Source organism: Emys orbicularis, chromosome 1 (assembly GCF_028017835.1).
Source record: "Emys orbicularis isolate rEmyOrb1 chromosome 1, rEmyOrb1.hap1, whole genome shotgun sequence".
NCBI classification, from domain to species: domain Eukaryota; kingdom Metazoa; phylum Chordata; order Testudines; family Emydidae; genus Emys; species Emys orbicularis.
The window spans coordinates 274,271,069-274,298,194 of record NC_088683.1 but is presented as its reverse complement, the minus strand read 5'-3'; the positions used below and the strand labels follow the sequence as shown (position 1 = coordinate 274,298,194).

Genomic DNA, 27,126 nt, shown 5'->3' with positions numbered 1-27,126 from the left:
ACTGCAACTTGAGACCATTACTCCTTGTTCTGTCATCTGATACCACTGAGAACAGTCTATATCCATCCTCTTTGGAATCCCCTTTCAGGTAGTTGAAAGCACTATCAAATCCCCCCTCATTCTTCTCTTCTGCAGACTAAATAAGCCCAGTTCCCTCAGCCGCTCCTCATAAGTCATGTGCTCCAGCCCCCTAATCATTTTTGTTGCCCTCCGCTGGACTCTTTCCAATTTTTCCACATCCTTCTTGTAGTGTGGGGCCCAAAACTGGACACAGTATTCCAGATGAGGCCTCACCAATGCTGAATAGAGGGGAATGATCATGTCCCTTGATCTGCAGGCAATGCTCCTACTTATATAGCCCAAAATACCGTTAGACTTCTTGGCAACAAGGGCACACTGTTGACTCATATCCAGCTTCTATCCACGTAATCCCTAGGTCCTTTTCTGCAGAACTGCTGCCTAGCCTCTCGGTCCCTAGTCTGTAGCAGTGCACGGGATTCTTCCATCCTAAGTGCAGGACTCTGCACTTGTCCTTGCTGAACCTCATAAGATTTCTTTTGGCCCAATCCTCTAATTTGTCTAGGTCCCTCTGTTTCCTATCTCTACCCTCCAGCATATCTAGAACTCCTCCCAGTTTAGTGTCATCTGCAAACTTGCTGAGGATGCAGTCTACACCATCCTCCAGATCATTAATGAAGTTATTGAACAAAACCGGCCCCAGGACTGACCCTTGGGGCACTCCGCTTGATACCGGCTGCCAACTAGACATGGAGCCATTGATCACTACCTGGTGAGCCCGATGAGCTAGGCAGCTTTCTATCCACCTTATAGTCCATTCATCCAGCCCATACTTCTTTAACTTGCCAGCAAGAATACTGTGGGAGACTGTGTCAAAAGCTTTGCTAAAGTCAAGGAATAACACATCCACTGCTTTCCCCTCATCCACAGAGCCAGTTATCTCGTCATAGAAGGCAATTAGGTTAGTCAGGCATGACTTGCCCTTGGTGAATCCATGCTGACTGTTCCTGATCACTTTCCTCTCCTCTAAGTGAGTAGATATATTTTTGGCTGATGCTAGGGAAGGAATTAACTATCTGGGAACCCAGCTGTCCGTGGTTGGAGAGGGTGGGGGGGGGGGGGAGAGAGGCAGACAAGCTAATTGCTGGCACCTCCTGGTGACAGGTGGCCCAAGTAGGTACTCATTACAAATGGGGTCTAGTTACCTGATAAACTTGAATTGGAAGTAGACTTAGGGGAAGACATTCCCTAACACTGCCGGAGAATGGCTTTGGCCTTCCTAATGTCTGATACCGCAATTTGACAGCCCTCTTCCCTCATTCCCTTAAATCTTATGTGAGAAGAGGATGGTGGAAGCCCAGTCACAGGACCAGCTACAAGGTTTATGATATTGCTAAAATAATGTATCCTGATATTCCCCCAAGTTTAGCAGCTGTGCTGCATAAGTTACATGCATTCCATTAAACTGACTGTTTCAGATATTTCTCCCAGTACTTATGTACAAAGTACTGTCTGGTACAAACCTAAATGCCATTGTATAGAGAACATAAAACTTTTACTGTAGCTTCAATATTGCTTTTTGTAAAAAAGAAGAAGAAATACAAATACCACATTCCAGTAGAGCAGTTGTAAGCCTTAATTCCCCTCATTGTTCAACATTACCAATGTATGTAATTTTAATATTATATTTACTTACAATGAACTTGAACAAATACAAAAGAAATTGAAACGTGAAGGAGTCCATAAAAAATAATTCATGCAGAGCCAAATTCTGAAGGTCCTGAGTTCTCATTCAGTCCTTTCAATGTGAAACAAAATGAACCAGATTCATCAGGTACAAATCAGCTGAGTCTTGGTCCTGCACATTCAAGTCACTTTGCCACGGACTTGCAGGATCAGTCAGCTCGAGCGTACCACTGAATCTAGTCTAGTGTGCCCCTATGTGAGTTCAGACTTTATAATGTTTTGCAGAAATCATAATTCACAGAAAAATATCCTAGTAGCTATTTTTGAGTATAATATTTTCCATTATGAACAGAAAGGATCCCTTTGTGAGATTGAAAGAGGCCTCGGGGTCCCACTAGTACGAAGGTATTAAACTCATTCTCTGGAGAAAGTGAAATACCGTTTTTAATTATGGTCCTTGGGCTGTGGTATACATTTAGGAGTACACGCTGCCCTCCATCCACAGCACGGACGTCAATGGGATATTTGCACAAATATCAAGTATGGAATATGGCTGTTGTGTAGTAACTGAACTTTTAGTTGTTATAATTTATTATTTGTTCAGCACCTTACTGAGCATCATTCAGTGGGAAAATATGTCCACTTTTATCACTGCTATTTCTGCTCTTTCCACCCTTTCTTCCTAACCTTCCTATCTCCATGTGAAAGATTCTGGGCTTCAAGCCCAGCCCCCTGGGTCCTAAGGCAGTGCTCAGACTGTGGACACCATCTCACTCAAACTAGTAGAGAAGGGAGCTAGCAAAGCTCTAGCTCACAAAGGGTCCTGCCTAGGAAGCTTCTGGTTGGCTAGGACACACTACTTAAGCCAGAAAGAAGCACAGGAATTGTCTTACTAACCAGGTGAATCACTGGCTGGATGCTACTATGGACCTTGTCTATTTTCCTGACACCTGACCTCTGCCTTCCTGCCTCGTCCTGGTCCTGCCTCCCACCTTGTCCGGGTCCTCTTTATCCCAGCCCCCCATCTGTTACCAGTTTCTGCTTTCCTGCCTTTCTCCAGGTATCTGCTCTTACACCCAACCTCCATCTTAGACTTCAATCATCCTTGCCTTTGTCCCTACAGTTTACTTGGACCACTACCAATATTTTCAAGTGGGCCCAGCCAAGCAGGGGTGGCTCCAGGCACCAGTGCACCAAGCGCGTGCCTGGGGCGGCAAGCCGCGGGGGGCAGCCTGCCGGTCGCTGTGGGGGCAGCATGCCTGAGGGAGGTCTGCCGGTCCCGCGGCTTCGGCAGCAATTCGGCGGCGGGTATGCCGAAGCCGCGGGACCGGCGGACCTCCCGCAGGCATGCCGCCAAATCCGCGTTACCAGCGGACCTCCCGCAGGCGCACCGCTGAAAGCTGCCTGACTGCCGTGCTTGGGGCAGCAAAATACATAGAACCGCCCCCGCAGCCAAGAATGGATCCAGTGGAATTCCCTATACCCAAAGAGGCATCAGCACTGCATGAGCAGATGATCTGTCTCTAGACAGACAGCTGAGAATTGTGGGTCATCCTGGTTCTTTCTTACCTTGCTCCAGGTCCCTGCTCATACCCTACTGTTAATCCTGGCTGTGGCCTTTGGCTTGGCACCTGATGTTGACCCCGGTTCTGACTCTAACCATCACACTCACACCCTGATCCCCAAACTGTTTCTTTTCATCTTCCCTCTCTTTGTATGTCGTCAATTCTCACCCTCTATGGGCTTCACTCCCAACCTGTCTTCTATTCCATCTGCCAAAGTGATCATCGGTGAAATAGTTACAGTTGACATTAAAGGATCGTCATAGGACTTTAGAGTTAATAACATCCCAATTATATCAACAAAAGAAAGGGAATCCACACCCCTCAAAGCTATTGTTTCTGGCTGTCTGCAAATTCACACAAACAACACCTGTTCATGCACACTTCATATTTGGAAAGTTCTCTTTGAAACCAAGAGGACAAGAAATTATTTACAATGAAAACTCAGAGTCTACAGAATTTGAATATGCCATGCTGACCCACCACACACACATCTAGCAGGTGGAATTTGGGCATTTGACACCTCTGTTATAGAATGTCCACAGGATTCTTTTACTTTCCTTTTTGATTAACAGCTGGCAGAATATTGCTGAGATAGAGATGTAGAGCAAAAGCCAATTCTCATGCACTTAACAAAATAAAAAAGGTCACAGAATGGTATAATGTGCATGCTTGTGCTTTCACAATTCTTATTTTTACATTTATTTTTCTTATTACAAAATGTTCAGAAATAACAAAAAATGAAAAATCTTATCAAAACTTTGTAACATATATCAATTTTACCATACTGTGTAACTTTCTGGTAACAAAGCCTACATGGACAAAATAAACATGCAGTCATTAAAATGGAATGGCAATGCCAATTGAGGTTGTGTCAGCTAGTATTTACAGGTAAATACATTCTCTGAAGAAGTTACATCAGTTTACTAAAACGTATTTCTTTGTTATATTAGCTATACCCACCGTGTGGTTGGCAATGGAGTCAAAGCTCAGTCTGTGAATCCAGAAGTAAAAGTGAAAGGAACAGATCCTGTAATAAATCAAATTATTGATAAACTGAAACACATTATCCAGGTAAGATTTTTTGTGTGTATTATATGTTAAAGCCATCACCATGTAAATTAAGATCATCTTGGTGCTGAACAAATGTGAATTGCTGTACATTAGAATTGATTTGTTAATTCAAGTCAGAACTTAGTAATTGAGTATTCCTACCAGAAACTTTGTAAGTCCTGGCATAAAATATTTAAACCCCAATTATTAATAATGATTTAGTTAAAATCTTTGCATATGGTAGATGAGAGCTAGAAGTGAGAGTCTGTCAGCTGGGCCATCTGTACCTGTGAGCTGAGGTTGCAACTCAGCATTGGAATAAGTGCTGGGATTGTAAGCATGAGTCTGATCCTCAGTTGATGAATTTTAAACATGTTAATCATTGTGTAATATCATTAATAAGAAATGATGGTACACATTAAAAAAACAAACAAACCACCATCCTGCTAAATTCCACCTCTTTCCAGACCTGAGTCTGGCTGTGAGGTTTTCTACTTTACTGACAACAGAGAAGGTTGGAAATGTTGGGAAATTTGCATAATACTTGCTACAGTACACCTCTACCCCAATATAACACTGTCCTCGGGAGCCAAAAAATCTTACCGCGTTATAGGTGAAACCGCGTTATATCGAACTTGCTTTGATCCTCCGGAGTGCGCAGCCCCGCCCCCCCAGAGCACTGCTTTACCATGTTATATTCGAATTCATGTTATATCGGGTCACGTTATATCGGGGTAGAGGTGTATTTGATATGTATGATCTCATAACACATGTACGGGTAACCCCTTGAGATTTAAGCTTTTATATGGTGGTTATTTACATTTTGTCACAGCAGAGCTGTGGTGTTGTAATGTGTCCAAAAGATATTGCACTATAGAGGTATGCTAAGATTGCCTGAAATGTAGGGAGTTTTGCCATTGACATTGGGACCCGGATTTCATCCATATTACTCAAGGTTTTCTAGCTGCAGTGGTATAAAGCTCAAATAAAATTAGTCCTTTCTTTCAATTAACAAAAAATAACCGTTTTTGCTTGCCAACTGAAGCATGCTGTTATCTCTAGTCTTTTCTATTTTTTTCTTAAAATTGTGTGAAAGTAAGTACTATTTTGCCTCCAAAGGAATGCCAAGAATTAATTAAGCACTACAAATTACTCTCCGATGGAAAAAGGTTGCAGACAGTTATGTTTAAGCCTCAAGGCCTTTCGTCTGTCAGAAGTGCCCTATTTTGATATTAACTGTGCCCTGTACAGTTTAATGTGTTAGGTTCTACCCTGAGGATTAGTTTGAAGCTCTAATGTGGTTGACAGGGACAATTCTATTATAATGCATTACGTTTCCAGTGCTTTCTCTTCCTATACTTGCAAGAGCAGAGTAGATCTTGTATAGAAGGATTTAATAATTTACATAGTGCACAAACACTGCCTTTCTGTGAACCATCTTTCTTTTCGTGCAGCTATGAGTATGGAAATGGGGCTGGGGAATAGAGAAAACAGCAAATACTTTGGGGACTCAGGATTACAATATGTAACTATTTTTCACTAGATGAAAAGCCTGATGAACCTGCTGAGAAAGCTTTCTTCTCTATCATTTACTGTGAATTAGGAAATCAAATACAAAAGTCCATCTTTTTGTCCTATGTGATATAAAAAGGATGAGTCACTTTTTGAACTCATTTTGGACCAGCCTGAGAGATTAAACAAGGGAGATTTAATGGACTGGGCGGTACCTTCCAGTATAGAAAAGTCAGACCTCTGCATGCTGTAGTCCAGTGCTGTTTCCAAGTTATATTACTACAGTGGAGAAGCCTAATGGACTAATTTAGCATTGAAAACAAAAAAGATACTTGATCTGACTTTTAGAACTATGCATATTGAAATGCGTCCGTAAAAAGGCATGAGTGTGTACATTTGTACACCTAATCTAAACACACAACTACTATCATCATAATGATTGTGAACACAAATTGACAGTTTGATGCATAAATTCTCATTTGTGTGTGGAACTATTTCATGTATATCCATGTAGTAGCAATTATGCATGCAAAACAGATGCAGTTTTGCCTGTTCAATTGTGTGTTATGCAGTTCTGAAAAATATTAGTGAGGGCAATAGGGTGACACCACACATTCTCCTCTGCTTTCTCTACCTGATGCTCTGAGGGTCAGACACATGGAAGATATGTTCCTTCCTTATGAAGCTTCTGCTATGGCATTTCCATACTGTGTCCAGTTGTTTCATGCAGCTAGTCTAAAAGACATGAAGATCATGGGTTGAGTGTGCCATGTACAAGTGTTTTATATTTGCCTTTCTTATAAGGCTAGACATTCCATTAATGGAAGTCCTGTGTAAACACAACCAAACAGGTCCTGATCTGTGATGCACCAGATTTATCCGTAAGATAAATCCGCTGTACTCTGCTCTGGTTAGGCCTCAGCTGGAGTATTGTGTCCAGTTCTGGGTACCGCATTTCCAGAAAGATGTGGAGAAATTGGAAAGGGTCCAGAGAAGAGCAACAAGAATGATTAAAGGTCTTGAGAACATGACCTATGAAGGAAGGCTGAAATAATTGGGTTTGTTTAGTTTGGAAAAGAGAAGACTGAGAGGGGACATGATAGCAGTTTTCAGGTATCTAAAAGGGTGTCATAAGGAGGAGGGAGAAAACTTGTTCACCTTAGGCTACATCTACACTACAGGGGGGGGGTCGATTTAAGATACGCAAATTCAGCTACGCGAATAGCGTAGCTGAATTCGACGTATCGCAGCCGACTTACCCCGCTGTGAGGACGGCGGCAAAATCGACCTCTGCGGCTTTCCGTCGACGGCTCTTACTCCCACCTTCGCTGGTGGAGTAAGAGCGTCGATTCGGGGATCGATTGTCGCGTCCTGACGGGACGCGATAAATCGATCCCCGAGAGGTCGATTTCTACCCGCCGATTCAGGCGGGTAGTGTAGACCAGGCCTTAGCCTCTAAGGATAGAACAAGAAGCAATGGGCTTAAACTGCAGCAAGGGAGGTCTAGGTTGGACATTAGGAAAAAGTTCCTAACTGTCAGGGTGGTTAAACACTGGAATAAATTGCCTAGGGAGGTTGTGGAATCTCCATCTCTGGAGATATTTAAGAGTAGGTTAGATAAATGTCTATCAGGGATGGTCTAGACAGTATTTGGTCCTGCCATGCGGGCAGGGGACTGGACTCGATGACCTCTCGAGGTCCCTTCCAGTCCTAGAATCTATGAATCAGAATCCAGCAGTGTTAGTGCTGCTGGCACTGTTACTAAAAGACAAAGCTAAACCGAAACCAATAATGAGGCTATTAGCTGATGAAAGTTCAAAAGATAGGTGGGACTAAAAACAGTACCTATCATATTCCTTTGAGAGATTTTTGTATTATTTATGTTAGCCTCCATACTCCCAATCAGGGTCAGAGCTCCATCATGAACTGTGCTCAGTTCAAATGTATTGAGAAAGTCACAGGAACATAGGACTTGGCATACTTAGGGCTGGATTAACCCATCTCTGGGCTGTAGGCAACCCCCCCATATTAATACGCCCCCAGGAATCGCCAAGATTGTTGCCACAGACATTTTAAGTGATTGTGAGTGGGGGAAGATGGCCTGTCAGGGCCTGCTCGCTACTTAACCCCTGCTCAGTTATTTCCTTTTCTACCATCAAACAGTCCATCTCCTACCTTCCCAATTCAGATCCAGATCAGAATCCAGAACTTCTGACATTGTGTCATGCTGTCTGGAGTGGCTCACAATTTTGAGTGCCTACCTCAGGGCAGACTGTTAGAAAACAGGGCAGACAGCCCAAGCTGGTGGTGTGTTCTATAGTTAGATTTCACCAAACCAGAGATAAATGCGAACTCCTGGGTCACTAAACAAGTCTTACCCTGGAGTCAGAGATAGTCCCTTTAGACACTCCAGTCTATCTTGCCACCTAGACAAACTTTGTTATAAAAGGTCACAAATCGAATTACACAACATCAGGTTGCTCCCAGTCCCATGAGACCACATCAGTTAGTACTCCAGATCTTACACCAAACACAATGCTGGCAGTCAGTTCTACAGTAAACTAAATAAAGATTTATTAGCTAAGAAAAGAAAGTGAGAGTTATTGAGAGGTTAAAGCAGATAAAATATATGTACATATAGGTGAGTCACAGTTTGTCATCCCAAATGGTAGCAGAGAGGTAGCAGAGATGTCATAATCTTCCAGTTTCCCAAAAGTCTCTCAGGGCTACGCAGAATAACCTTGGGGTTCTCCGTCTTCTCGTTTGGTTATTCTGCCCTGTTAGAATCCAATCAGTCCAGTGATGAAAGATCTTTCCTTAAAACCACATTTATAGCCTCTTCTGACGGAAAACAAGCTGACAGTGTCTCTATCCACATGGGCTTTTCCTTTGATGACAGTGAGTGAGGAATGCACTTTGAGTCTTTGACCTCTGTCATCACACACAATGGCCACTTGTTTTGAAATTAGCACTTTTCTGTTAAAGTCCTTCATTAGCATTCCACAGACTTCTTTGATGGGTTATTTAGTTACAGGGGTATACACATTGTAACTGTTTGCTATTACATTGTAATATGATGTAGATAAGTGAAAACAATGTAAGTAATGCCCCATTAGTTTTCATACACTCTTCCACCTTCAACAATCACTTTGATCTATACTAATACACAAGTGAATTCACCTGAATATACTCTAGCATGACCGGGTCTGTCAGCATCATACATTGTATCTCCTGAGGGTGTAAAGGGGATGTTTCCTAGTACTGGGGAGATGCTACGGCCATATGCCCCTAATGAGCTTATCCAGAGGGGCTAGTCCCATCCTAACCCGTGGGACTGCAAGTAATGAAAGATGTGGGGGCTTTCTTTAAGGACCACTCCTCCTAGAAAATTCTGTGTAAACTCAAATCTACATGGTGCTCTTGGCAAAGGTGCAGGGTCTCTGCTGGGGCCATTCGCCTCCAAAGCCTGGTTTCATGTGTAACTTTAGTGCCCTCGTAGCCAAGATGGAGTCTGCTCTGCAGGCAGCTCTGGCCATGAGAAAGTGTGCACAGGAATGCAGCAGGAGAAATCCCTTCCACCCCAGGGCACCTGTTCCAACCCCCCCAGAGTGAACACCCCCCCCCCCCCCCCCCAGGAAAAGTACAATGGATATAAGAAAGGGAAATATTTATTTACAGAGGGATGAGAGGAGAAAAACAACAAGGGGAAATATAGGGGGAGCGGTAAAACAGGGTTGCATCCAAGCCAAGGCCCCACAGGCCCAGTGGTAGCACAGTCTGGAAGGGCAGACACCGAGCAACGTGTCTGCACACAGAGTTCAGGAGTCCTGAGCAAAATTGCAGTCCAGTGGTGAGTCTTGGGTGCTCCTGGTCGTCTTCGGCGCCAGTGAACTTTCCCAAACAAACCCCTCCGGTGCCCTCTTCTGCCGCTCTCTGCAAAGCCACACAGAGCGACCACCTCCCCACTTAACTAGCTAGCAACGTCCCTCCTTGTCCCCAATGCAGAGTCAGAAGCCCCAGTACTCACAGCCCCATGCAGCTCTGGGCAGCAGTGATACTGGGTCCAGCTCTGGCCTGTCCTTCTCGGGCGATTCCTCCCTGGCACAGTGCTCCTCCTGGCTCCTGTCCTGGGGTGTCCCCGATCGGTCGCCCTGTCCTGCCCAGGCTTCAGGCAGGTTCTCTGCTGCTGCACTTTGTGAAGGCCTGCGGGCTGTAGCCCTTCTTTCTCTGGAGCTCCAGAGCCACCCCCTGGAGTTTCCCTCCTTTCTCTCACTGCTCCCCCTTCCCCCTTAGGAAAAAGATTTAAAGGAGCCAAAGAGGTTACACATGGAAGGCAGGAAGAGCTAGCACAATGCCTCTTGTTTTTGCTGCCATTGTATTCATTTTTAAAACTGCATGTGTTTGTTTATTCTCTGATTTATCAAATTCAGTAAGTGTCAGTGGGATACCCAGTCATTATTGCAAATTAGCCAGGTCCCATTTTAATACATTTGTAAACATTGTTTGTATTTAAATAACAGCATGTGATTTCTACAGTCATGGCCTTCAAATGGACAACTCTATTCCTTCATTTATCTCTCTGTGCTTGATCATGCAGTTTGACCTTCGGCAAAACTTCCAATGATATCAATGGGAGTTTTGACAGGAAACAGGATAAGGACCTCTAAGTATAATAATAAATGTAATATAATTATAAATAGTTTATAAAAATAACTATAAATAAGGATAATATTTGGATTTTTTTTACTTTTTTCTAACCTACATCCTTCCTCTTTCACTCACAAATCACTGCACAGTAAGAAAATGCACAAATCAGTGCTATGAGGAAATACTATCAAATCTTATCCATTTAGCTCAGATAGCAGTGCCACAAATAAGACAACACTTTCTATTTAGTTAGGTAGATAGTGGCACTACCAACGTTCCTTATCCCACATATACTCGCCACACAAGCCCATTTTGCACTGAATTTGGTTTGGGTTTTTTTGCAAGTTACAGCTGTGTCAGATATTAGTATTCAGGTAACTGTTTTGTACTACTAGAAACAGGTTGTAGAGCTGGTAGCTACCCCCTTTAAGAGGTTTCAGCTTATGCTCAAATAAATTTGTTAGTCTCTAAGGTGCCACAAGTACTCCTGTTCCCCTTTTAAAAGTAGCTCTACTTATCGAATGTTTGTAGAATTGTGGAGAACAAATATTGTTTTCTCCTATTTAGATTCATTCTATTTTTACCCTTTAGCACCTTCCCCCCACCAAAAAAAAAAAAAAAAAAAAAAAATGGAAAAGGGCTTCCCTGTAGCTTAATATTGCACCTATAATACTGATGCCAAGACAAAGATTGAAGGGACTCAAGCTCAGGCATTATGGAAGAGAATGGGTCTTATTCGTGGAAAGGAAAGATAATCTCTTGGTGCTCCTAAATCTCAAACCCATTTTTGTTTAAATCCAGGGGCTATAACCGTCACTGACCACAGGGTCAGGGATACAGAAGTGCTTCAGAACCTCAATCCTGTAGTTGGATCTACATAGGCAGACGCTAGCATCCATGAAGAACCTCATTAACTATTCTGGGGCTCCATACAGGCACAAGTGTTCATCTCTGTGGATCTGACTGCAGGATCTGGGCAGAAGATTGCAGCTCTATTAGAATCATAGAAATGTAGTGCTGGAGGGGACCTCAAGGTCATCTATTTCATCCCCCTGCTCTGAGACTGGACCAAGTATACCTATATCATCCCTCATAAATGACTCGTGCCTCCCGATACTGGGGGTGGGGACAATCTAAAGGGGAGGACACGTGACCACCCCATGTGTCTCTTCTGCCCAGTGACACTCCTGCACTGCGCCCAGCGAGTCCACAACTTCACTTGGAAGCCTATTCCAGATCTGAACTTCCTTTATAGCTAGAAAGTTCTTCCTAATACCTAACCTAAATCTCCTTTGCTAAAGATTAATCCCATTACTTCTTGTCCCACCTTCAGTGGGCATGGAGAACAATTGATCACCATCCTCTTTCTAACAGTCCCTAACATATTTGAAGACTGTTCTCAGGTCTCTCCCCAGTCTTCTTTCCTCAATATTAAACATGCTCCGTTTTTTTACTGTTCCTCATAGGTCAGATTTTCTAAACCCTTTATCATATTTGTTGCTCTCCTCTGGATTCTCTCCAATTTGTGCGCATCTTTCTTAAAGTGTGGTGCCCCAAACCAACTAAGACCTTAGCAGTGTCAAGTAGAGTGGGACAATTCTTTCTGTTTACATATCACACTCCTGTTACTACACCCCAGAATATTATTAGCCTTTTTCACAACTGCATCACATTGCTGACTCACATGCAATTTGTCATCCACTATAGCCCCAGTTCTTTTTCTATGGTACTACTGCCTACCCAGTTGTTCCCCATTTTTTATTTGTTCATTTGATTTTTTTCCTTCCTAAGTGTAGGACTTTACATGTCTCTTTATTGAATTTCCTCCTGTTGATTTCAGGCTAGTTCTCCAATTTATCAGGGTCAGTTTGAATTCTAATCTTGTCCTCCAAAGGGCTTGCAATCCCTCCCAATTTGACGCCAGCTGCAAACTTTTAAAGCATACTCTCCTTTCCATTATCCAAGTCATTAATGAAAATATTGAATAGTATTGGACCCAGGACAGGGATCTCACTAAATACGACCTCTCAGATTGAGAGTGAACCATTTATAACCATTCTTTCAGTATTTTTTCAACCAGTCGTGCACCTACCTTTTAGTAATTTTAGCTAGACCACATTTCCTTAGTCGACTTATGAGACTGTCATATGGGATTGTGTCAAAAGCCTTACTAAAATCAAAATATATCACATCTATTACTTCCCCCCAATCTACTAGGTCAGTAACCAAGTCAAAGAAGGAAATTAGGCTGGTTTGTCATGATTTATCTTGACAAATCCATGTAGTCTATATCTTATCATCCTTTTATCCTCTAGGTTCTTACAAATTGATTGGTTAATAACTTGTTTCAGTATCTTTCCAGGTATCGAAGTTAGGCTGACTGACTGTGTCCTTTTTGCTTCCCGTTTTAAAGATAGGTGCTATATTTGCCCTTCTCTAACCCTCTGGTACCTCACTCATTCTCCATAAGTTATCGAAAATAATTGTTAAAGGCTCTGAAATTGCTTCAGCTAGTTCCTTAAGTACCCCAGAATGAATTTAGGTACCTTACTTATCTAAATTTATTTAACCAGTTCTTTTCCTAATCTGGCTTGTGTTCCTTCCTCCTCATTGTTGATATTGTGTTAAGCATCTGGTTACAATTAACTTTTTTTAGTGAAGACTGAAGCAAAATAGACATTAAAGACCTCAGCCTTCCTGGTGTCATCTGTTATTTGCTCTTCTTCCCTGCTAAGTAGTGTACCTACACTTTCCTTTATGTTTTACTTGCTCTTAATATATTTATAGATCTTCTTTGCATTGCCTTTTGTGTTTCTTGCTAGGTGTAACTCATTTTGTGTGTTAGCCTTTCTGAGTGTGTCCCTACGTGCTTGCACTGTTCTTTTGTACTCATTCTTAGCAATTTGTCCATGTTTTCACATTTTTGTAGGGTTCCTTTTAGATTGTCAGGTCACTAAAGATTTTTTGATGCAGCCATATTGGCCTCATTAGTCTTCCTATCTTTCCTTTGCATCAGATAATTTGATGTTGTGCCTTTGATATGGTCTCTTTGACAAAGTGTCATCTCTTCTGAACTCCTTTTTTCCTTATAATTTCTTCGAATGGGTCCTTACCTACCAATTCTCCGGGTTTCTTACAGACTGCTTTTAAGTCCATTGGCCTTATTCTACTGCTCTCATTCATTCCTTTCCTTAGCATCATGAAGCCTATCATTTCATGATAACTTTCACCAAAGTTTCCTTCTACATTGAGTCTGACAACCAATTTCTCCCTGTTAGTCAGAATCAAGTCTAAAATGACTAAGGTGCCACCAAGACTCCTTGTTGTTTTTGCTGATACAGACTAACACTGCTACCCCTCTGAAACCTAAAATCACTGCTCCCTTGCTTGTTTCCTCCTTCTTCTGAAACAAGAAGTTGGCCTCAACACATTCCAAAAACTTACTGGAAGTTTTGTGTTTGGCTGTGTTACTTTTCCAACAGATACTTGGGGTAGGTAAAATCCCCCATTACTTGTTTATTCCTTGAGAAAACAGAGCAAGTGTATGTTATGAGTTCTTTTCCCTGAGAGGCAACACCTCCTTATTTGCTACGTTTTAGCATAAATGGATGTGAGTTACCTCAGGCAATGTGATACAATGGAAGCAGTGCTAATTTTCTAACTCAGAGAACAGCAGTGAAACAAGATTAGGATTTTTCTGGCATGCATGCTCTTTTCAACTGCTAAAGATTCTCCTTAAATTACTGTCTCTGTTTTTTAAGCCCTTGTAGACTCGAGAAACTGTCACTGCATATTTTCACATTTTTAATTGGGTAACAAGTGGAGGAAGTAAAAGGATATAGGAAAATGTCTTTAATAATTTTGAGTAGACAGGGAGTCTAACAATTGGTTTGTCTCAGAGTACATTCAAAAGAAGATTGCTTCATGGATCATGTGGTATTGTGGATTAACTTCACAACTGGCCTTTCCACTTAGGAAATCAATTGTCAGAGTAAAGTCAACTATGCCCATTGGAAATTGAGTTTAGGAATTCCACTTGAAAGTGTCCTGACTAATGGGATTTAGGTTGGTCCAAAGGAAGTGTCTGTTTTTATGATGGAAAACTGCACAATTTCTCATGTGGAATAATAATTGGACTTTACATGCACACATACCTGCACGTGCCTCAGTATTTTATAATGCAGGTAGCATTACATAAGAACATAAGAACTGCCATACTGGGTCATACCAAAGGTCCATCTAGCCCAGTATCCTGTCTTCCAACATTGGCCAATGCCAGGTGCCCCAGAAAGAATGAACAGAACAGGTAATCATCAAGTGATACATCCCCTGTCACCCATTCCCAGCTTCTGGCAAACAGAGGCTAGGGACACCATCCCTGCCTATCCTGGCTAATAGCTATTGATGGGCCTATCCTCCATGAACTGATCTAGTTCTTTTTTGAGCCCTGTTATAGTCTTGGCCTTCACAACATCCTCTGTCAAGGAGTTCCACAGGTTGACTGTGTGTTGTGTGAAAAAATACTTCCATTTGTTTGTTTTAAACCTGCTGCCTATTAATTTCATTTGGTGACCCCTGGTTCTTGGGTTATTAGAAGGAGTAAATAACACTTCCTTATTTACTTTCTCCACACCAGTCGTGATTTAATAGACCTCTATCATGTCCCCCCCTTAGTCATCTCTTTTCCAAGCTGAAAAGGCACAGTGTTATTAATCTCTCCTCATATGGCAGCCTTTCCATACCCTTAATCATTTTTGTGGCCCTTTTCTAAGCCTTTTCCAATTCCAATATAGCTTTTTTGAGATGGGGCAACCACATCTGTACGCAGTATTCAAGATGTGGGCGTACCATGGATTTATATAGAGGCAATATGATATTTTCTGTCTTATTATCTATCCCTTTCTTAATGATTTCTAACATTCTGTATGCTTTTTTGACTGCCGCTGCACATTGAGTGGATGTTTTCAGAGAGCTATCCACATTGACTCCAAGATCTTTCTTGAGTGGTAACAGCTAATTTAGACCCTATCATTCATTATTCATCGTTTCTCTTGCAATCCCAGGCCAGGTTGACAATGAGCCAAAATGAGCAGGAGTGTTGTTCCTATAACAATAAAATATCAGACTTATCCTCCTAACAGTTTTTCTTTGTATGATTTTAGTAGTTACTTGTACTTATCATATTAGCTGTGATAAAATCATTAATCTGATAAGATTGTATTATGGTACAGTGAATCTCACTGAAACAAATAGGTTTTGGAACTGCCACAGCTCTTTTAGCAGCACGACTACTAAATACAGTGGAATATATGAGTGCCTGGTAAGTGAGTACATCTGTAGTGATACCTGCTTGTGCCATTATTTAGTCAGTTGTCATCTTTCTTATAAAGCCTGGCTGTTTTTTAAACAATTCTGAATTGGGCTGTATTTGTTACACAAGTTGTTAGTGTAGTATCCTTAAAATGTATTTAAACTATTCTCAGTCAGGAATTTTTTGTGTGTCTTCAGCTACTTTGACTCACTGCTATTAAAAAACTGGCTTAGTTTGAAGAACTGAGATTTTCTTTTTCTTTTTAAAGGAACAATTTAATCAAAATATTTACATTTATATTGATATGTTGGGTTAGTAGTGTTCACAGCTATTTTTTCTTTTAATGCAAGTGTTGTGTAAACTTGGATTCATGCTGTAGCCCAGAATCTGCTATGTGCACCCATGCATAGACCTCTCAGAAGGTCTTTATTAACAAACAAGTGGTAACACTTATTTCTCTGTATTAAAGTAAAGTAATGAGGAACAATGGAACTTTCCAAACTAGCATATTCTATGAATATATGTGTGGCTAGGAAGGCAGGTAAGGGTACCAAAAGGAACGTAAGTGATAATTAGGTTGTGGTTTTAACTGATTGGAATCTGATATATATTATGAAACTATCACATTGTTGACAGTCCCTGCTAAGTAAAGATCCAGCAATTAATTAGAAGGGTCAGGATTAAGAGCATTTGCAGAGCTATGAAGTAAAGCTTCCTGCTCCTATTAATGCTAACACATCAGTCATATGCATCTGTCAGTTTCATGGGCAATGCAGTCAAATTCACCACACTTAAACAAAATATAAATGAAAAACATTTTTAAAAAGGAGCAGAAATTGGAGTTGCAGTGGGTGCCATTAAAATTTGAATGGCTACCGCACCTATGCTGTTGTGGCATTCCCTATACTTAGAATGAAAAAAAATGCAAGCACTGTGTAAATTTAACTACTGTGGATGGTAAATTCCATTTTTGTGATGTCCACTGTAAATAACTCTGCTGCTCAAAACCAAACAATGCATCATTGTAGCACAAAATCCTGAAAAAAAGAATAGCAGTAATATTTGGCCTGATAGCAGAGCATTGTTTGAAAATAGCTGCCCTGCATGGACTGAATTCCTGTCCAAAACATGTGTCAATTCATGTTCACCTGCTAAAAACTGGGCCTTGTTCTGCGCTGGTCAGGGCCGGCTCCAGGCACCAGCCCAGCAAGCAGGTGCTTGGGGCAGCCAAGGGGAAGGGGCGTCAGGTCGGGCTGTTCTGCGGCAATTTGGACCCGCCACAGTTTTTTCTTTTAAATGAACTTCCAATACCTTAAATTCTGTAAGTTAATTTGAATTTATATGTTAGCTCAAAAACAGAGAATTTACCAGCTCCACAATACTTTTTGAAATTCCCTTTCTCAGGCTGCTTCCTTACCATTCCTAATCATCCTAACATGGTTAGCGATGGCATGCAGTTGATTGGCACCCTATTCCTTTAAGAGGTGTATGAAATTCAGTGTTGATAAGTGCAAAGTAATGCACATTGGAAAACATAATCCCAACTGTACATGCAAAATGATGGGGTCTAAATTAACTGTTACTACTCAGAAAAGATCTTGAGCTCACTGTGGATATTTCCCTGAAAACATCTGCTCCATGTGCAGCGGCAGTCAGAAAAGCTAACCATGTTAGGAACCACTGGGTAAGGGGTAAATAAAACAGAAAATATAATGCCACTATATAAATCCATAATATGCCCACACTTAGAATACTGCATGCAGTTCTGGTTGCCCCATATATAAAAAAAGATATATTAGAATTGGTAAAGGTTCAGAGAAGGGTGGCAAAAATGATTAAGGGTACACAACAACTTCCATATGAAGAAAGATTAAAGAATGGGACTATTCATCCTAGAAAAGAGATGACTAATGAGGGTATCTTATACAGGTCTATAAAATCATGAATGGTATGGAGAAAGTGAATAAGGAAGTGTTATTTACCCCTTCACAAGAATCAGTGGTCACCCAATGAAATTAATAGGCAGCAGGTTTAAAACAAACATAAAGAAATACTACTTCACACAATGCACTGTCCACCTGTGAAACTTGTTGCCAAGGAATGTTGTGAAGGCCAAAACAATAACTTGGTTCTAAATAGAATTAGGTAAGTTCATAGAATATAGGTCCATCAATGAATATTAATCAAGATGGTCAGGGATGCAACCACATGCTCTGGGTGTTCTTAAACCTCAGACTTTCGAAAGCTGGGTCTGGATGGCAGGGGATGGATCACTTGATAATTGCCATATTCTGTTCATTCCCTCTGAAGCCTTTGGCACTGGCCAGTGCTGGAAGACAGGATACAGGGTTAGATGATCATTGGTCTGACCCTATATGATCATTCTTATGTTCTTGGAAAGACTCAGTCTCTCAGGCCATCTAGGACAGTGGTTCTCAATCAGGGGTACGTGTACCCCTGGGGGTACTCAGAGGTACTTCCGGGGGTACATCGACTCATCTAGATATTTGCCTAGTTTTACAACAGGCTACATAAAAAGCACCAACAAAGTCAGTACAAACTAAAATTTCATACAGACAATGACTTGTTATACTGCTCTATATACTATACACTGAAATGTAAGTACAATCTTTATATTCCAATTGATTTATTTTATAATTATATGGTATAAACGAGAAACTAAGCAATTTTTCAGTAATAGTGTGCTCTGATCTTGTATTTTTGTGTCTGATTTTGTAATCAAGTAGTTTTTAAGTGAGGTGAAATTGGGGGAATGCAAAACAAACCAGACTCCTGAAAGCGGTACAGTAGTCTAGACAGGTTGAGAGCCACTGACTAGGAGCCTCAAGCCTGCTTTAATTTGTGTTCTGGGTTCTGTGACTCCCTATGTGCTCTTCTGCAGCCAAAATGGCTGAAGCACAGAGTACTCCAGCTGCACCTCCTCTTCAGGAGGGTTGGTGAAGTGCTGTTCTGGCAGCTCACCTCTGGCCGGAGCAACCCCCCCCACACACACCTTATGCTCTCTGCCCCCAGGCCATTTCAGCTCGGTGTGAGGTCTCTTTACCCCAAAGTGCCATAAAAAGTCATAGGGCAAATAAAAGTTGGTTCCTTAAGACACTGATAAATGAGGCCCTCAGCCCACTCCAAAATGTTTAATCCCTAAAATATAACTCAGAGCCCAATCCCAGATGCAACATGGAGCAGGTCCTCAAGGAATCAATTATGAAACACTTAGAGGAGAGGAAAGTGATCAGGAACAGTCAGCATGGATTCACCAAGGGGAAGTCGTGCCTGACTAACCTAATTGCCTTCTATGATGAGATAACTGGCTCTGTGGATGAGGGGAAAGCAGTGGATGTGTTATTCCTTGACTTTAGCAAAGCTTTTGATATGGTCTCCCACAGTATTCTTGCCGCCAAGTTAAAGAAGTATGGGCTGGATGAATGGACTGTAAGGTGGATAGAAAGCTGGTTAGATCGTCAGGCTCAACGGGTAGTGATGATCAATGGCTCCATGTCTAGTTGGCAGCTGGTTTCAAGCGGACTGCCCCAAGGGTCAGTCCTGGGGCCGGTTTTGTTTAATATTTTTATTAATGATCTGGAGGACGGTGTGGACTGCACTCTCAGCAAGTTTGCAGATGACACTAATCTGGGAGGTGTGGTAGATACACTATAGGGTAGGGATCGGATACAGAGGGACCTAGACAAATTAGAGGATTGGGCCAAAAAAAACCTGATGAGGTTCAACAAGGACAAGTGCAGAGTTCTGCACTTAGGACGGAAGAATCCCATGCACTGCTACAGACTAGGGACCGAATGGCTAGGTAGCAGTTCTGCAGAAAAGGACCTAGGGGTCACAGTGTACGAGAAGCTGGATATGAGTCAACAGTGTGCTCTTGTTGCCAAGAAGGCTAATGGCATTTTGGGCTGTATAAGAAGGGGCATTGCCAGCAGATCGAGGAACGTGATCGTTCCCCTTTATTCGACATTGGTGAGGCCTCATCTGGAGTACTGTGACCAGTTTTGGGCCCCACACTACAAGAAGGATGTGGGAAAATTGGAAAGAGTCCAGCGGAGGGCAACAAAAATTATTAGGGGGCTGGAGTACATGACTTATGAGGAGAGGCTGAGGGAACTGGGATTGTTTAGTTTCCAGAAGAGAAGAATGAGGGGGGATTTGATAGCTGCTTTCAACTACCTGAGGGGGGGTTCCAAAGAGGATGGAGCTCGGCTGTTCTCAGTGGTGGCAGATGACAGAACAAGGAGCAATGGTCTCAAGTTGCAGTGGGGGAGGTCTAGGTTGGATATTAGGAAACACTATTTCACTAGGAGGGTGGTGAAGCACTGGAATGTGTTACCTAGGGAGGTGGTGGAGTCTCCTTCCTTGGAGGTTTTTAAGGCCCGGCTTGACAAAGCCCTGGCTGGGATGATTTAGTTGGGAATTGGTCCTGCTTTGAGCAGGGGGTTGGACTAGATGACCTCCTGAGGTCCCTTCCAACCCTGATATTCTATGATTCTATGATTCTATGGTAACTTTCTGACTATCAAAATCTTGGCCTTAACTGAGGGAGCTATGCAGTGAGTGGTTAGGGAAGCACAGCCAGAAGCTTGAACATCTGTAGGTGCATGATGGATACTTGGCACTTCAACTGAGCAAAACAGTTGTGCTTGTAAGTCAGCTCTCCACATCATGTGTCACTGTGGCAGATGGCTGCCTGATCAATGTGCTTATATGCACATTGGCACAGGTTGTGCAATTCAGAAAAGGAGTTGTTTTGTATTTAGAAAATGTTTAAAGTTTAACTTACACAAGAGTCTCTCTTTTTCCTAGCCCTTTGCAACACACCCTACCTCCATCTTCATCTTCCTATCCACAGTTGCCTGAACCTCCCCAATGTCTCTCAAAATCCCATGTTCCCATTTCCATTATCCCAATACAATGCTCCCACTTCAGCCTTTCATTTTCCTTCCATGCGCTGCCAGTCAACTGCCTCCCCTCCATTGTCCCTTAGAGATTTTTCTTAGCCACCCAGTCCTTGATTTCCAGTTCACTGCCCTCCTCAGCATATCTCCTCCTTCCATGTTTCCCACCCAAATACATGTCTATTGTACAGTAGCAGATTAATTTGCATGTATAAATATTTAAAAATACTTTGAAATACTTTCTGCTTTTTGTTCATGTGAAAACAACTGTGTGAGAGTGTGATCCAGCCTGTTACAGAAAGGGGGTGGGAAACCAAGGTTAAATATCAGACTTTTATAATAGGATATGCTATTTTCACCCTTTCAACTAAGGAGCCACTTACTTCCACTGTATGCCAAACAAGAAAAGGAAAAAATTCTTACATCTTATGTCAAAAACTCTGCTTAATTGTGGCAAGAGGGACCTTTTAAAGGTTCAAATAATGAATAGTCTTAAATGATAATATCATAGTAATAAGGTTGGAAGCGATTTCTCAGGTCACTAAGTTCAAGTCCCTGCTTGTATCAAGGAGGCCCTCTTGCTAGTCTTGGAACTTATGAAACCTTATATTAAAGACAGACTGATTGGCTGTAGTTTCCTCATTAGCCAAGCTGTTCTGCTCTGTGCTTGACCATACCATCAAAAAGTGTTTTTTAATATCTAAGCTAAATGTGTTCTTTTCCCACTGTAGCGTTAAAGTACAAGAATCTTTTATGCATCACAAAATCCCAATATAACATGCTGATATGTCTTACTGAATAGAAATGTTTTTATAGAAACAGAGGAATTGCCATACTGAATCAAACCCAACGTCAATCAGTCCAGTATCCTCTCTGCAACAGGATACCCATATACATGTCCAGTCCCTTTCTGAATCTTAAGTTCTTGGCTTCAATGACTTTCTGTGGCAGCAAATTCCAATTACCTGTTGTGTGAAAAAAAGTTTCCTTTTATAGGTTTTGAATTTGTCACCTTTTCATTTAAATGAATATCCCCTTGTTCTTTTATTATGAGACAGGGAGAAAAGAAGTTCCCAATTATTCCCAGTACCCCCCTGTTCTTAGTTTAATTAGGCATTTCTTTGTTTTTTATAAAAAGGATCTTAGCATTCATGCTTGGCTATGATGTCAGAATCAAAGAGAAAGAAACCACTGTTCAAGAGTTACACCTTGACTTGGCATTTGTCCTGCTTCAGATGCACATGGGTATTTCCTATTACAGGAAGATTAGTGGCTATACCTTCAGGATCTGAAGCATAAGAATCCATAAGTGCTGGGAGATCAGCCTAAGCTCTGACCCTGGGCAGGGATTCAAAAGCTCAGCAGAGACCTGGCAGAGGTATGTGCCTCCTTGACTAGACCCAGACTTCAGGTGCTGGCCATGATGAATCTGCATTGACTGGATCTGACCAAGCATAAATTCTTGGTATTGTAGGTGTCAGCCTCTGCTGAAAGAGCCAGGCCTCAAGAGAAAATGCCCAAGGATCTGTTACTTCCAGTTCTGTGAACTGAAATGCAAAAGCTTTCCCATAAGGCTTCAACCTGAGAAGGTAGAAAGACAGCAAAGGGTGGTATTCAGGGGCAGGGTCATAGTATATATTCACACCCTGCCCCAAATCTGAGGCTAACAATTCCATGCTCACAATCTCTTCATAATTTTGCAGGTCCAACTGAATCCACGATTACCATAGTGACTCAGATTCATTGCGTTGAGCCCCCTGAATACCCTCAATTGGATCTGTCTTTGGATTGAGATCCCTCATGGAGCACAACATAGCTTATCCTCAGTGCTAAAAGTTAAAAGAACAAAAAAGAAGTTTAAGGTGGTGAAATTCATTCCTCTTTCTCCTTCACTGGGAATGGGGATGGGAAAGACAGGAGGGAAAACAATCCCTTATCAGGCTAAACCTGTTTGCTTTGCTACACAAACCTCCCCATAGAAATGTGAATCGCCCCCAGGACACCTGCTTGTTACCCAGGGAAATGCATCTCACCCCTTTTGGATTTTCATGTAATCTTGTTGTTGTTGTAACCCTCGTGTGATGGGGTGAACTCATTGGACAGGGTTAACTCCTCACTGTGGGCGGAAGAAGCCATGCCCCTACTGGGCATGTTCAAGCTGTAGTACCAATATAAGAGTGAACAGCTCAATCTGGGCTGACTGCCTGAGAGGAAGGATGCTCCTTGCTGGCTCCCACCCAGGAGCAATTGTAACCCCGAACCGAGGAAGCCAGAGGCGCCAAGACCCAATCAGACGTCCAGCTATCTGTGGATGCCCCGAGCGGTCTGAGCTAAAGGGAGTTGCATCAGCTGAGGAACCCAGAGACCCCGAAGATGCACAGACCAGCACCATGGGTATCACGGTAGGAAGCAGCCTAGGGGAGAACTAGCCTTTCTCCCGACAATATTCAGCGTGTTGTGGACGGATGCCTGCTGTCTCAGTGCCAGGCACCCTTGCCACTGACAGGGCCCTGGGCTGGGACCCGTTGGAGCAGGGAGGGCCCAGGTCCCCCTATGCTGGCCACCAACCTCCCCTCTTTCCATCAGGTGGTGACCCACACAGACCAACTAGCCACTAGGCCATACAACCCTGCCTGGAGGGCAAATCAGTACTGAGGGAACAGTCTTTTTCTTGTTCCAAACAGTCTGACTGAAGGAGACTAGGGGACCTGTTGAACTTCTGGACATAGATATTGATCTGGATATTCAAACTTCTCTGGATGACAGTGGGGGTGCTTCATTCCAGAAGATATGTTCCAATTTCACAAACTTGCACAAAGAATAGCTGCTACCTTTAAATATCCCTTCAGTTTTCAACATTCTGGTTTCACCCTTTAGGAGTAAGACTACCTTTTCAATTCAAAATGGTTTATTAAGTCAGAAAAAAATGGTTAAACCAAGCATATGGAGTGGCAATTTCTAAAAAATCAGGCAAGTTATACTTGCTGCCTCCTGGAGTGTTTATTGTTCTTACAGACCCACTGATCTCTGAATTCATTAAGAGTGGTGTCTGCCATTCAAAGAGCTAAAGGGGTTCAAGTTCACTCTGTCCTTTCTGATGGAGTGTAAGAAGCTAGATTTGTTGGGTAGGAAGATGTACTCATCCCCACATTGGGTATTGGATTAGTGAACTATCACACAGTAATATTCATATACAGGCAAGTCTCATCTTACACGCATTTAACATGCGTGAATTCAGCTTTGCATGGTCGGCAAAAACAAAACAAAAAACAACAAAAAAGAGAAAAATAACAAGTTTAAATACTGCACCTGTAGTGCGGGCGATTCCGCCCGCCATTACACTCAATGTAATTTTGACTATACGCGATTTTCGCTTTACGCGCTGACAGCAGAATGTAACTCCAGCGTAAGATGAGACTCGCTTGTACCAATCTAAACTATGGGAGAAAAACAGCACTCTTTATCCAGTCAGACAAAGCTGGTCAAAGCCCCAATTAGCAAAGGTCTGTCTGATGCTTCTGATGGTCTAGAGCTGTAGCATGTGAATTCTCTGAAGTACCACTTGTGGTTACATTAGTCTGGACGTCCTCCAGAAACAAGAACTTGGGTAGAAGACTTCCCATTTGATGCTGGGGAGCTAATTAGCTATAGAAAAATGTGGTTCTAGGGAAACAAAGATTAACTACTGGTATTTCTCAATCTCTTAGGAAGAGAGAGAGGTAATAACATTTCATTACCAGAGACAATTGTACCCAGTTTCCATTTTCTGTTCTTTCCAAAGGAAGCAATACCAAAAGCAGCCCCCTATTTAGCATCAGCAGAGATGAAAACCCAACAATACATGAGCTAATGGGAGATCTGATGCATTATCTGTTTTCTGCATTGATCTCTTGGCCTCAAGTTTCACGGGATGCTTGAGAACCCCAGGCCAGCATTAAACCTACTCGCTGTCTCACCTTCATTTAGAAACAGTCTCTTCTATTCCCTAGATACCTGAAATATTATCACCCCAGACCGATGGGTCTTGGAGACTGTCCAACTGAACATTTCAGTTCAACAATATTCCTCCCCACAACTACTCTTCTCCATCCCTTTTCACAAGAACTTGTTTAAATCAAAAATTTGTTCACTACTAGAGTTGGATGCTGATGGTATATACCAAGAACGTGAATGTGAAGAGGTCACCTTGAAGACCTTTGGTTATAGGAGAGTAAACTTCATGTACACAAGTGCATAGAGACATCTCCTTATATCTGTAGGTTCCCATTCAGCTGGGAATAGGGGTATGTGCAATTTATCATCAGTCTTGTATGAAGAGCTGGTCAAAACACAAAAAATGCTAAACAAATTGAAAATGTCAAGAATGTGTTCATTTAGAAGTTTTCAAAGGAAATGAGTAAGAAATGTTCATGTTTCTTTTTAAACCACATTTAAAAAAAATGTTTTGGTTTTTCCTCCTTTTCTTGGAAGACTTAGAAGACCTCAGTTAAAGTGCTTGCCCTTCTCAGAGCAAGTGGGGATTTGATCCTAGGTCTCTTACGTGTTAGGTGAGTGCTCTAACTGTTGGTATATAGGATATAAGGGAAGTAGCAATACCTCCTCCATCTCCATTTTTTGCAAGAAAATTCTGACCTGATTTAAGCACCTAATTCCAGGAGAGGGTTCATGTCTGTGAAACTTAATTGGAGATAGGCACCTTCCTGTGGCCTGGAGTAAGCACCTCACTACTTTAGAGGAGCAAGGCTTTGTCCACACCCCTATCCTCAGTATTTCCTATTTGCTTGCTGGCTTTTGTGAGTTCCTTTCTTACACGTATAACTCTCTTAATGAAATTATATAGGGAGCCAGGGCACCCAATTTGAGGCTTTGGATTCCACTGGGCAGCAGTGCACAAAAGTTAGGTCTTTCAACGTTGAGCCTAAGTTGTGAATCTAGCCCAAGATGTTTTAGTATGGTCAGATACAGCAGACAGTAATCTGCATATTCTAAGATTTTGTTCTCTACCTCTGTACTTGTGTCTTTTTAAAAAATTGTTGAGGGTTTGATTGCTAAGGCAAAAGGTTTGGGTTTTTTAAATGCTATTAGTGGGGGGAAAACAATGAAAATGATAAAAAAATAGGTTCATGGGCTACAATAACGTTTGCTTCCTATTTTTAAGACTTCTCGCTCATATTTGAGAATGTCTGTATTTAGGAAGTATTTTCACATCCTATGGGACTTTGTATACGCGTTCTCTGTAATTGCATTTTCAGAGATATTTATTAATATCTTAGGTGTTCAAAACAACCTTAGGTGATTTGATGTCACTGGTCACATAATTTTCAAAGACTGTAAAATACTTCCAAAATGCTACAGGTACAAACATTAACATACTGAAAACAAAATGATAAACTACAAAATACTAGAATGAGCTAAAAACAAATACAAAAATATTTTTGAAAATGTTAGTTAAAAAAATTCTCATAAAAATTTCAACTTTTTGAGAAATTGTGACCAATATAGAAGTTGGTCAGAGAACAATAAGCGTTTTTCCTGAAAACATTTGAAGACATTTGCAAAATAATTTCACTGACAATTTGTAAATATTTGACAAATACCAACATAAATATATAAATATATGTGTCTCCCTCTCAAAGAACAACATAAAGAGGAAATAAAACAAAACATTTGGATCATTAATATGTCAGGATTCTTTTTGTGTTTTGTTGGATAAAAAGTTAACAAATAGTGACTGTTATAAATAATTATAGAAACCTATAACAATAAAAAGCTTTAAAATGTTATGTTTTTATTCCTTATTTATGACCTGTCACACTACTTCTTAGGAGGAATTGTTTAATTAACGACAGAGATGAAACAGAAAAAACGGTGGTCTCCTGAAACAAAACCTTGCCCACTTGAAGAGATACCACTCAAAATAGATTATACCTGTAACAGAAAGCCTTCCTGTGTCCGTGTGGGCCAGCCCCTGGGGAATGGAGACTAGGAGTCTTATAGTGACATGTGACCATATCACCTGATAATGAAATCTATCTTAAATCTGGTACTTTTCCATTTAGAAGGAGGGGTGGGGACCCAGAGAGACAAAAGATTCCTGCCTTGTGCCAAAGCTATAAAAGGGGGTGGAGCAGGACAAAGGGAGCTGCCAGTCATGAGAAAGCCCCTGCTTACCACCTGACATGTCTGCTGCAACTAACAAGGACTGTACCAGTGGAAAGGATTGGGCCCAGACTAGGAAGGAGTCTAGTCTGTGAAAGAAGCTTATTGGAACATCTCTGATGGTGAGATATTACCTGTAATCAGTTTCTTAATGTATTAGGCTTAGACTTGCGTGTTTTTGCTTTATTTTGCTTGGTGACTTACTTTGTTCTGTCTGTTATTACTTGAAATCACTTAAATCCTACTTTTTATACGT

General features: G+C 41.7%; 1 protein-coding gene across 1 annotated transcript in view; it reads left to right on the top strand.

Moving 5' to 3' along the window:
* The window catches only part of GPC5 (glypican 5), a 1,023,394-nt gene that overhangs the window by 366,045 nt on the left and 630,223 nt on the right, over window positions 1-27,126 (top strand). Inside the window, exon 6 of the mRNA XM_065423359.1 lies at window positions 4,220-4,340. Coding sequence (XP_065279431.1) covers window positions 4,220-4,340 — 121 coding nt within the window. The remainder of the gene's footprint in view (window positions 1-4,219; window positions 4,341-27,126) is intronic.